General features: G+C 43.1%; 1 protein-coding gene and 1 non-coding gene across 13 annotated transcripts in view; both read right to left on the bottom strand.

The window, feature by feature from the left end:
• Positions 1–12697, bottom strand: part of CNOT1 (CCR4-NOT transcription complex subunit 1) — a 68466-nt gene that overhangs the window by 31222 nt on the left and 24547 nt on the right. For 5 of the 12 annotated variants that reach the window (XM_071757132.1, XM_071757125.1, XM_071757131.1 and 2 more), the window contains exons 14-20: positions 12260–12382; positions 11883–12034; positions 7841–7991; positions 5573–5774; positions 4423–4569; positions 3154–3278; positions 2071–2357 (exon numbers count right to left, since the gene is read on the bottom strand). In XM_071757132.1, the coding sequence (XP_071613233.1) occupies positions 2071–2357; positions 3154–3278; positions 4423–4569; positions 5573–5774; positions 7841–7991; positions 11883–12034; positions 12260–12382 (1187 nt within the window). The remainder of the gene's footprint in view (positions 1–2070; positions 2358–3153; positions 3279–4422; positions 4570–5572; positions 5775–7840; positions 7992–11882; positions 12035–12259; positions 12383–12697) is intronic. The other 7 variants (XM_071757135.1, XM_071757130.1, XM_071757137.1 and 4 more) reach the window with 3 other exon arrangements.
• Positions 6649–6784, bottom strand: LOC139802295 (small nucleolar RNA SNORA50). Its single transcript, XR_011728557.1, has one exon. It is a non-coding gene; the product is annotated as a small nucleolar RNA SNORA50 (small nucleolar RNA).

Below are 12697 nucleotides of genomic sequence, written 5' to 3'. Positions count from 1 at the left end.
AGACACTATTCAGAGTAAATTCCTTCAGGACTGCTCAACAAAGTTCTTAAAAGGAGATAGAAGATGGCTAAGCCTCATGTATGTCAGCATAAAGAGTTGTTATTTATTCTGTTTAGGGAAGTCCAAAATGCAATATCCACTGCTGAATGCTGCAAGCAACATCTTTTTTCCTACAATCCTGCCTGGCAGAGCAGCCTGCCTCCTCTAGCTGCAATCCATTACAAGCTTTGAAAGAGGATTTTTTTTTTTTTTAGATGCTTTTTGCCATACTTGTGATTTCTGTGTAAACCATATTCCTTGAGCTTAGCCTGTCAGGAGTGAAGAGTGCAAACAGCACACCACTTAAAGCCACCTATGAACTTACTAAATTCACCCCATCCCTAGCAACCTGGCAACTTCATTTGACTCAACACTTCAAACTCTTGTTACAAAGGAAGCCCACTCAGCAGTTTCAGCATCCCACATTTATACTAAACATTTTGATTTTAAAAGAAGTTATGCTTCAACTAGCACTCTTTGTTTCAACTCAGCACCCTCCAGAGTCATCCTGAAGCAGAGATGTAGAAATTTGTAAGCAGTTATTCTTTAACTAACACCCTTTGTTTCAGCTCAGCACCTTTCAGAGTAATCCTGAAGCAGAGATGTAAAGGTTTGTAAGCAGTTATTCTTTAACTAGCACCCTTTGTTTCAACTCAGCACCCTCCAGAGTAATCCTGAAGCAGAGATGTAGAAATTTATAAGCAATTATTCTTTAACTAGCACTGTTTCAACTCAGCACCCTCCAGAGTAATCCTGAAGCAGAAATGTAAAGGTTTGTAAGCAGTTATTCTTTAACTAGCACCCTTTGTTTCAACTCAGCACCTTTCAGAGTAATCCTGAAGCAGAGATGTAGAAATCTATAAGCAATTATTCTTTAACTAGCACTGTTTCAACTCAGCACCCTCCAGAGTAATCCTGAAGCAGAAATGTAAAGGTTTGTAAGCAGTTATTCTTTAACTAGCACCTTTGTTTCAACTCAGCACCTTCCAGAGTAATCCTGAAGTCTGTCCACCCTATCCCATGGCAAAACCTTTAAGAAAAGGCATTAGATTCTGTGGATGTACTCTCTAATCCTGTTACCAGATCAGTTTTTCAAAGGAAAACAGGACTTTGCTCAAAAGAATTAAAAATCCTAGGAAGCCAGTGGGCTAATACAAACACTCACCTCCTGCAAGTGATGAGGGAACTGTATAAAGTGACTAATAGAAGCCAAGTGCTGACAACACTGGGGATGTAGAAATTTGTAAGCAGTTACTCTTTAACTAGCACTCTAACTCAGCACCCTCCAGAGTAATCCTTGAAGCAGAGATGTAGAAATTTATAAGCAATTATTCTTTAACTAGCACCCTTTGTTTCAGCTCAGCACCTTCCAGAGTAATCCTGAAGTAGAAATGTAAAGGTTTGTAAGCAGTTATTCTTTAACTAGCACCCTTTGTTTCAACTCAGCACCCTCCAGAGTAATCCTGAAGCAGAGATGTAGAAATTTATAAGCAATTATTCTTTAACTAGCACCCTTTGTTTCAGCTCAGCACCTTCCAGAGTAATCCTGAAGTAGAAATGTAAAGGTTTGTAAGCAGTTATTCTTTAACTAGCACCCTTTGTTTCAACTCAGCACCTTCCAGAGTAATCCTGAAGTCTGTCCACCCTATCCCATGGCAAAACCTTTAAGAAAAGGCATTAGATTCTGTGGATGTACTCTCTAATCCTGTTACCAGATCAGTTTTTCAAAGGAAAACAGGACTTTGCTCAAAAGAATTAAAAATCCTAGGAAGCCAGTGGGCTAATACAAACACTCACCTCCTGCAAGTGATGAGGGAACTGTATAAAGTGACTAATAGAAGCCAAGTGCTGACAACACTGGGGATGTAGAAATTTGTAAGCAGTTACTCTTTAACTAGCACTCTAACTCAGCACCCTCCAGAGTAATCCTTGAAGCAGAGATGTAAAAATCTGTAACCCCTCTTGTGCTGCTCAGAGCAGGTTCGCAGTTAACACGACTTTACCCCGAGCCTTCCCAAAACACACACTCACCTATTTTTAAACCTATCTAGTGCAGCAATACCAAAATAGTACATTTTGGATGCAAAAGGCTTTCGTAAGGCTTCAAGAACATAGCGTAGGGCCAGGCCCAGGGCCATGTAGGTAACCAGTCCTTTCTCAATGATCCCCCCGAAGAGGCAGGCGGTGATGTGCAGCTCCTTGTCCGGGTACTGGGGGAAGAAGCGATACTCCTCGAAGAGGTTCCTCAGCATGCAGTTAAACACCTCCCTCTCCCTCTTGATGTTGGAGTCCTTAAACCTCTGCAGCATTTCCAAGACCTGCAAAGAAGTTGGAAGTTGGCACCAACAGAGATTTCTGCACTTTCAAGATGCAACAGCACTTGAGACTGAGGCAAGCTGCACCTCTGTAAGAGACTGAAAAATAAGTGCTACAGGGCAGTGCCATCTGAGCCTGCAGACACTACAAGGAGCTTCAGCTTTCCCCTTTTTTCTTTAAAGTAACTGTCCTCACAAACTTTTTTCTGACTGCCTGCTTTAATGCTTCAAAATTAAAAAAATGAAAATTAATGTTCAGTGGCCTCCGTAATTCGTCGCCACGCAAATACATGAAAGGGGATTTCAAGTGCTTCAAAGAGCAAGAGCATCAGGCTGGTAATTACTCTCATGGAGATTAATCACAATAATTACTGAGGCACAGAAGGTAGAACTTAGGGCACCTTTATGTATCTGAAAGCTGCAGTCATTTTTAGATGCATTAAAAAAACCTCAGAACATCCAAAATAATTTGTACAGACTGTGCACACTTCAGCATCAGTTTGAATACAGAAGCTTCTGTTCCACACTGAACTTTTATGCCACTTGGCATAATGTTAAAATTAAACACTTCAAGTCTTCAGTCCACAGGAGTCAAAGCTGAATATAACACCCTGCTGCAAGTTTACTCTGTATTTCTAAGGCAGCATGCTTTGATTTCACCTCATTAATTACAACCAAGCAAAAAACCCACTGCTGCAAAGCACCTCCCAGTAGCCCTTCCCAATTTTCCACTAAAACCAGCACATGAGGAAGTAATTCCTACCCACCCGTGATGCAACTGCTAGAGAAGGGAACTCACCTCATCTACAGACATGGTGGGATGTGGTGGATGGTTGTAAATACGCTGGAAGTAGCTGTTTGCCTCATCATCTATTTCTTTGCTAAAGTGCTGATTAGCCTCTGGCCACACCTGAGATAAGTCAGCTGTTAAAAAAGGGAAGAGATGTCATGCTCAGCCCAACTTCAAGCAGTCAGGATTTCATCTGGTGCTTTGCAGCTCTTCCACCAGCCTATACAGAACCTGCTAGTTCTTCTGAAAAGCAGGATATTTAACCTTTTTTTTTAAATAACAGTTCCTGTCTACTAGAAACAACCAACCAAAAAAAAACCAAACCCAAACAACCCCAAAAAAACAAACCCACTTCTCAGCGTGTTACATTTATGCAAAAGAAACTAATCCTAAGAATTTATCTCATCCTGTTAAGTTCCTAGGCCCCACTGCACCCCAAGTTAATCTCAACTGGCACCTAAACTGAGCACAAACCAGGCTAGAATGAAATATGCTACACAACACTAACATGCAGACAAACTTTCACACCAACTTTCAAGCCAGCCAGTGAGCTTCCCACCAATTTCTACACAAGTTACACTGAATATTCAAGCCCCAAAATACAAACCAGGCACCTCCATCCTGTGCTTTTATGGAGCAGCTACCACTGGAGCCCGAGCTGCTTAATTACAGCAATGTGGAAAAAGTTTAGCATCTGGCTATGGTTCCTAAAGGCAGCATTTGATTGCTTACACATTTAATGGTGAGGACAATTCAGAGTGTAAATGAGGCAGAAATAATGGCTGAGTGTAAGGGACAACATCACTCCTCCCAAAAACCACCTTCCACCAATTTATGTTTATTTCTTCCTGATGCTGCAGTCTAAGTCACTGCTTCACATGTCAAGTTCTCTGCTGCAACAGGACCTTAGCCAAATACCTTGAACCTTGTTACAAATAAACCAGAAAACACCCTCTTACCAGGTGCACCCAATTCTCTGATGGACAACACTTTTATTCAAAACACACCACAACAATAAAGGACACAGAAACACACTTGTTCATGCAAATCCCTAGCATTGTGGTTTTACAAACAGCTTTTTTTAACACACCCACACACACCCCAGGCTCCTTGCCAAGCTTTCCTATAAGTTTAGAAGCCTGTTTTTCAGACTCATGGTATAAGAGCCACATTTCTGATATTTTGCTACCTACAGATCCAAGCCTCCCCCTGAAGGAAAAGCAGATAAACTGCAGACCACACTCACACTTCACAGCCACAGACAACACTACCACTTACAAGGTTTCATCTTACTCTGCTGGAATGTAGGCTGGTTCAGTCCAGATGTGCTCAGCTTCCTCTGCACGAAGGGGTCATTGTTCACTGCAGGGAGGCCCAGGGCTCCAGTTCCTATGCCAGTCAGGCTACCCGTAGTAAGACCACCTACTGGAAGCAAACCTTTAGTAAGACCACCTACTGGGAAGCAAACCTGCAGTAAGACCACCTACTGGAAAGCAAACCTATAACAAGACCAGCTACTGGGAAGCAAATCCATAGTAAGACCAGCTACTGGGAAGCAAACCTGTAGTAAGACCAGCTACTGGGAAGCAAACCTGCAGTAAGACCACCTACTGGAAGCACACCTGTAGTAAGACCAGCTACTGGGAAGCACACCTGTAGTAAGACCACCTACTGGGAAGCACACCTGCAGTAAGACCACCTACTGGAAGCACACCTGTAGTAAGACCACCTACTGGGAAGCACACCTGTAGTAAGACCAGCTACTGGGAAGCAAACCTGTAGTAAGACCACCTACTGGGAAGCAAACCTGTAGTAAGACCAGCTACTGGAAAGCAAACCCATAGTAAGACCAGCTACTGGGAAGCACACCTGTAGTAAGACCACCTACTGGGAAGCACACCTGTGGTAAGACCAGCTACTGGGAAGCACACCTGTAGTAAGACCACCTACTGGGAAGCAAACCTGTAGTAAGACCACCTACTGGAAGCACACCTGTAGTAAGACCACCTACTGGGAAGCACACCTGTAGTAAGACCAGCTACTGGGAAGCACACCTGTAGTAAGACCACTACTGGGAAGCAAGCAACTGGCAGTCTCCCTCACACACTGCAAAGGGTACAATTATCACCCCAGCACCTGTAATTCCAACAACCCAGAGCTATATATAAACCTTGTCACTGCCTCACATCAAGCAGCAACTCCCCCACCTCTGTTCCAACCTAAAATGCTGCTGCTGAGACCTGTCAAAACCCTCACCCTCTTGGCTCTCCCATTTTTTACCTATGGCAGCTGCAATATTCTGAACCAAGGAGCAAGGACTGTGTAATTCCCCCCAGCACACAGTTGCTCCTACAGTATTTCCAACCAAAAGTGCCTCCAGCTTTGGTTTTTTTCAAAAATACAAACCACTCTCTGTAGATAACAGTACCTGGAAGCTGTGAAGAGAGTCCTCCAATGCCACTGAAACCTGTTGTCTGGTTTTGGGTGGAAAGAGGGGGGAAGGCTTTTGCTGGTGACTGAGGAGTACTGAAGGCAGAGCCCAAGTTTGGAGGGAAGCCCTGCATGCTCTGGGTGTGAGGAGCAGCTGATCCACCTAAACTGAGTGATGCCATTCCTGCCAGTGAGTCAATCTGAGTGAAGAGAAGAAGATTATACAGACATTCATAACTGCAATCAAGCTGACTTTTGGCAGGTTCTGTATAAAAACAATTACAATATTAAAAAAAAAAAAAGTTTTTTGGCACGGTTATTAAAAATTCTGACACTGTCTAGATCACTCCAAAAGATCAGTTTGTCTAGAAAATGTGCTTTTTCTTCTATAATCCACATGAATCCTGCTGTACCAGAGATTGGTTGTTCCTTGGTCTCTAGTTTAGTGCAACACAAGAGCCTGTTTAGTGCAACAAAATGCCTGTAAGCAGCAGATTTTGACACTAGAGCAGCTCACCCTCTGTCATTTGCAACCTCAGACCTCAACCCAAAACTTCTAAAGGCTATTTCATATCAAGCTTACAAAATATTGTTTGACTGCCTGAGGGATCCCAGTAAGCTCACTTTTCACAGCTAAATACCTGAAGATTCTTCAACACAAAGCAGTAATAGCTGGGTGATGAGTAGGAGGGAAGGCACACCACCAGCTGACAAAGCAATAAATCATGAGCTGCTGACCAGGAACAGCAGAAAACTTATCAATCCAAAAGATAACATGGCTACAGGCTGACATCTGCTGCTCTGTTTGTTTGCATCACTTATCTGCAGCAGGTTGCCAAGATATTTGGTATATTTGATGAGCAACTTCAAAAAAACACCAATTTACAAGGAAACTGCTCTGTAGTTCATGGGATCTGCTGATGTTTCAGACATCCTTAATGCTGAGCTGCCATCATTTCACTAGAAAAAGTTGTCAGTGTTTTAAAATCTTCCACTGCATGTAACTGCTAGAAGCAAAACCTGCCTGTGTTGCTCTCAGAGGTGGAAGGGATGATGAGTGGCAGAGTGTAACTTAAATTTACCTTGTTTTTAAAAGAGCAGTTCAGCTCAGAGCTGAAGAGCCCCAGTTATAACAAGTCCTTACATTCTAGCACTGCTGCTTGGCTCATGAAGCTACAAACAAGACACATCAGGTTCAAACACAGTGCTTAATTTTTAGAAGTCTTAGTAAACTTCATAGAATCATAGAATCCTAGGGGTTGGAAGGGACCTGGAAAGATCATCTAGTCCAACCCCCCCTGCCAGAGCAGGGCCCCCTAGAGTACATCCCCTAGGAACGTGTCCAGGTGGGTTTTGAATGTCTCCAGTGAAGGAGACTCCACAACCCCCCTGGGCAGCCTGTTCCAGGGCTCTGTCACCCTTACAGTAAAAAAATGTTTTCTGATATTCAACTTGAACCTCCTATGCTCCAATTTACACCCATTACCCCTTGTCCTATCACTGGTCACCACTGAGAAAAGCCTAACTCCATCTCCCTGACACTCACCCCTTACATATTTGAAAACATTGATGAGGTCACCCCTCAGTCTCCTTTTCTCCAAACTAAAGAGACCCAGCTCCCTCAGCCTTTCCTCATAAGGGAGATGTTCCACTCCCTTAATCATCTCAGTAGCTCTGCGCTGGACTCTTTCAAGCACTTCCCTGTCCTTCTTGAACTGAGGGGCCCAGAACTGGACACAATACTCCAGGTGTGGCCTCACCAATGCAGAATAGAGGGGGAGGAGAACCTCTCTTGACCTACTAACCACCCCCTTTCTAATGCACCCCAGGATGCCATTGGCCTTCTTGGCCACAAGGGCACATTGCTGGCTCATGGGCATCTTCTTGTCTACCAGGACCCCCAGGTCTCTTTCACCTCCACTGCTCTCCAGCAGCTCAGCCCCCAACCTATACTGGGACATCGTGTTGTTCTTCCCCAAATGCAAAACTCAGCACTCTAAAAGAAACACTCAGTTGCTAAATAAACCAAATCTCTATCCATCTTCAGTGCTCCCATTCTGCTCTATCTTATGACAACTCTGAAGTGAAGGACAGCTCTGAACTACAGCCCTCAGCCACTATTCCTTAGCTGCAGGACATGGCAACATAAAAACCAAGGGAGCCAGGTGATGCTTTACTTAGTCCTGCTGAAAGGGCTCAAAAAGTGCAGCAGAAATAATTCTCAGTTGACATCAGCTTCTAAAAATGCAGCAGGTGATCTGCCTACCTGTACAGGGGAGATGGCATCCAAGCTGCTGGCACTGGGAGGGCGTCCCTTTGGCATGACTCCAGGTGGTGGCTGTCTTGCCTTGTTCATGACATTGCTGCAGTTAGCTACCATGGTGAGGATGGTCTCTGACAGCTCCTGAGAAACACTCCTGCAACAGAGAAATGGGAAAAGGAGCCATGGAACATTCATAAAACCAAGGACTCTGATTTGGTTTCCCTCCAGCTGAAAAACAACCCCCAAGTTTTTTCTTTGCAACGCTTGCGTCCCCAGACAAACTGCTAGAAATTTTTCTATGGAACTGTAGAGTGTAAAGGTTCATCTCCAACACAATAATCCTTTGTTTTCAATAATTCAAATACTTGCTTCACTGTCACTCCAGCAAGTAACAACTTACAGAGCTGGAAGCTGTACCTATGTGGCCCCAACAGGCCTTGGAAGAGCAGAAAATCTGCAACAGTCTGTCTGCTGCTGTCCACACTACAAAGAGGTCAGCCTCATGAATTAAACACAATATCACAATAACTGATGCTGTAATTCCTTGTTCAGATCTGCTCCTCAAGGCTCCTTCCTGTCCCCAGAGCTCAGCAGCCTGAAGGTCTCTTCACCCACAAGGTGTCTCCAAAAAGAGGAGACAGAACATGACTGAAGTTTGGGCTACACTCTCAAAGACAAAAAAGGATGAGAGGCAAACATCACCACCTGCTTCCCTGAAATTCATCTGTCTATAAACTGAAAGACACAGCTCACACACTGATATTAAACTAAGCAGAGACAGGAAGCCTAAATAATCAAGAAAATCATCATCAAAAGTCAAGAGGAAAGTCACTGCAGAGGTGAGAGCAGTACCACTTCCCCAGGTATTCCATGCCTGACTGCCAGGTTCTCCAACTGGAAGGCAAGGCAGCTCTGACACACCTAACACATAACTAACACTTTCCTGTTAGAAATTACAGCTTTCCTGAATATTCTGCCTTTCTGGTGGGATGAGGACAGCTAAAGCATCAGATTCCTTCCCATGGTGGGGCAGCAACACCCCCCCAGCTTTGTCTCGTTGTTAATCATTTTTCCACAAGCTCTTACTGCACAGCTGCTGGGGAAAAAGGGGAAAAAAGAGGAAACATCCTGACAAATAAGACAGGAAAATGAACATTATTGGTTTGCTTCAGAGCAGGAATGGCACAGCTGGGCACTAATGAGTAGCCAAGTCTAGGACTGTCAGGCTGTCTTAATCTTTGTTGGGGGCTGCTATATTCTCTATCTACATCAGACTGGAATTTGTGGTACTAAAGCATGCAAAATAGTATTTAAGCATGAGAACTGTAAATTTAAATGGTACAAAAAACAAAAAGGGGGGGAGACAAAAGGCTGAGGCCTGTGTGAACTCAGCTCTTCATTCCCCAGTCCTGTTCCCTGGTTAGCTGCAGGACACTTGGGATTCCTCCTGCACCAGACAAAAACTGGGCTGCCTGTGATAAATACATTAAAATATCAAGGTTTCTGGAACTGGGACATTAGGATCTAGGTAGGTAAATAGATTTGTAGATTCTGAGCCTACCACGTGCCACTCTCAGAGCTCTGTCTTCAGGTCTGGTTGCACTTTCTCAGAACAGAAGATTGCTGGGATATGGTTACCCAGATCTAAAAGACAAGGTCCATCCTCTCAAGTGCTTTATAAAAATATCTTCAAGCATCTAACCTCAACAGTGCCATTCCCAGAGGAAAACCAGGGAGAACCTGAATGAAGGAGAACTTTGAAACATGAGTAAGGAGGAGAGCAAGGGACCATCCAGCTCCTGAGGACCAAAACTTATTTTAAGGGATTAGCTCCAGCTTGCTGGAATAGCAGTCACATCTCATGCAGCTTTGTTTTTGTGTTTTTTTTTTTTTAATCCATTTTTTATAAACTAAAGAAAGTCCTTTTCATTCCCCAAGGGAAGGGTAGCCAGGAAGCCTCTTCCCTTCTTGAGATGGGGACTGGGAAGGAATAGCCATTCCTCATGGTGACATTTTTGACACTTTTGGCCTCTGCAGGACACAACTGCACAGAGAAAGCACTGATGCCCCTCATCTCCCTGCATCTCCTTGAGGGGAGGACTTCTCAGAGCTGGTAACCAAATCTCACACTTGATTAGTCTGTGGTGCCTGCAACCACCCTGACTTCTTTGTAAAAACACTCCAGTAAGAAAAAGAACACATTTCTTGTTGAGATCTCACTGCCACAACTCCTGTACTCACCAGTGATAAAAGAAGTTGTGCCAAAAATAGTCTCAAATCACACAGGGTCCTAATGGCTAAAAAAGGTGTCCCTCTGGACACAAAATAGGACAAGACTACAGCCTAATTAAAGAGCAATCAATAGATTTAGAAGATGGCAGATATATTTAATATTTACTGTGATTTTAATCCTCTAGTCTTCACAATGCCTGCTTCTACCCAGGACTGAAATCTGAGCTAATCAAAGCAATCCCTTCGTGACAGAAATCCAAGCATTTTCTTGTTAAAGCTCAAAGAGAATAACTAATGGAAAATGACTGCAAGTAGGTCACATTCTTGCATAAAAGGGAACAGAAGTAGCTATAAAAAGAAACCAAAAGCTGAGAGAATTGTGCCAGTAGAGAAGTAGTGACTTTTGGAATTAACTGAATGAATAAACTTGGTAACACATCAGGATTCAGAACACAGTGACATTAGATGCAAGTCAAACCTACAGTTAACTATTAAATCTCTAAAATCTGGACACAGTAGCATGCAAAATAATGAATGCAAGTTTATTTGTGAACTGTAGTCTCAGAAAATACACTTTGAATTGAAATATGACACCCATCTTTTTAGTCCAAGAAGTGTGCTCTACCTTCAATACCAAAAACAAGGTTTTGAGAGCCTTCTGAAGTTTAATTGCACAGGTCTCAGCAGAAAGCAAGAGAATCCTTTCTCCTGTGACCCTACAGGTACAACAAACTCCCTTCCAGTTCAAAACCCAGTGACACCTCTATTCTGATACTCATTTTCTAGCATTTACACAACAGCCACGGATCATCCTAGGTATCTTCAAAGCTGTTTTTTACATTTTTCAAGACTAAGCCAAGAGCCACAATATAACAAGCCTTAGATCAGGTCACATGCACTCAGGACACCTCAGCCTCCTCAGATGTCAAAATTTAACACCAATGCTAACATCACCTCCAGCTTTCAGTCTCTCTGGCTCGTGTCACACTATGCTACCTCTGGTGTTAAAGTGTGACAGCTACTTATCTTGGAAGTGTTTCTGCAGTTAAATACCATCTTCATCTGACAGCATTAAGAGGCACCACGGATATTTTATAACATTCAGCCTTCTTACTAAAGAGGGAACACAGTATTTAAAAAACAGTTTGTCCAATTACAGTTCCCATTAGCCCTCCTGTAGTCCACTTCTCCTTCTAGCAGATAAAAGAGCTCTCTAGGACCCACACTCTTCTGGACTTTACCTGAACAGTCTCATTTGGAAAACATCTTAAATATTATCCACTGACTCCTTTGAGATGGTCTTAAATGAAGACAGAGGAAGTTACAGGTCTAGTTTCAGTCTCCATTACACTGCCATCACCACTTACCATTTTTCTCCTACATGTAAGGACTGCACTAACACTTTCTGCTAGGGCAGTAACCACACAGAGGCATTTCCTTAACACAATCACAAAATCCTTTGTAACACTGTTTTCCACTTCTGTCCCACTCTGTGGCTGTGGCCTGGAGTCCTTTTTGTCCAAATTACAGCCCTGTATCTAGTCATGAAAAAGCCAGGATGTGACTAACTAGCCATCCCCCAGTTACCAAGATCACCTCACCTGTTTCTCCAGAAAGACAAGAACACTCTTTTCAAGCTGACCCAGCCCACAACTGATGTTTCCTTACACAATTAACCACACTACAGAATTGTATCCCTGGGAGCTCTCATTAACATGATTATCCATGTGAAATTCCAAACCAGCTGTGACCAGGAGCCAGAAAACAAGCTGCAAACAGATCACATATTCAGTGTAAGCAACCCCATCCTTACCCAGCACAAGCCTGCAGACAAGCCAGCATCGTTGCCAAGGTTTCTGGGGGAAGTTGAGCACTTTTGGGCTGATCTTTTTCTGGAGCAAGGCCACCCAGGATTGATGGACATCTTCTCTTTAAGAAAGTCATACAGGCCTGGATGAAAGGCTCCTGAGGAAAAAAATGTGAGCTTAATCTCCCAAACTGCACCCGAGCCACCATTTCAAACTGCAAGGTGGAAAGAAATGCACTAAGCTGTTGTAGTTCATGAAAATGTTGAACTATCAGACCATGGACACTTTCCACAACTTCAGTTAAGTCAGTCACTGATGAGAGTGTAAAAATAAAATAATAATAAAAAAAAAGAGAGAAATAAAAAGAAAAATCCTGCTTTACCCCATGCTCCCGAATTTTATCTGTGAGCCATTTGTCAAGTTTGAGGTATTCCCGTCGAGAGGCAAGTGCAGCAAGGTCAATAACAAAGGCAAATGGAGTACCATTTAGCAGCATTGACAAGGCCTAAAGAAAAAAAAAAAAAAATCAGAAGACTACTAGTGAGGAGACAAGAGTACCCTTTTTTTTCTTCTAACCCCCACATAAATTTCAGTAAGAAGTCTTGCTATCACACGCTGCTAAGCTTTCTTTGTCAACACAAGATTGGTACCTCAGCTTCTCTTAGTTATAGGTTGCTTGTAAAACAAATAAGAAGCTCTCATTTGAAATCATAACCCTACCTTCTTGGAAGCAACCTTGTTCTGACAGTTTTAAATTCCTCTGTGTTAAAATCCACCAGCAAGTTAACTGGGTGAGAGCTATCAAGTTCATACTGCAAAA

Source organism: Heliangelus exortis, chromosome 13, assembly GCF_036169615.1.
Source record: "Heliangelus exortis chromosome 13, bHelExo1.hap1, whole genome shotgun sequence".
NCBI lineage: Eukaryota > Metazoa > Chordata > Aves > Apodiformes > Trochilidae > Heliangelus > Heliangelus exortis.
Note: the sequence above shows the minus strand (reverse complement) of the source record. Positions and strands in the feature narration are given on the sequence as shown.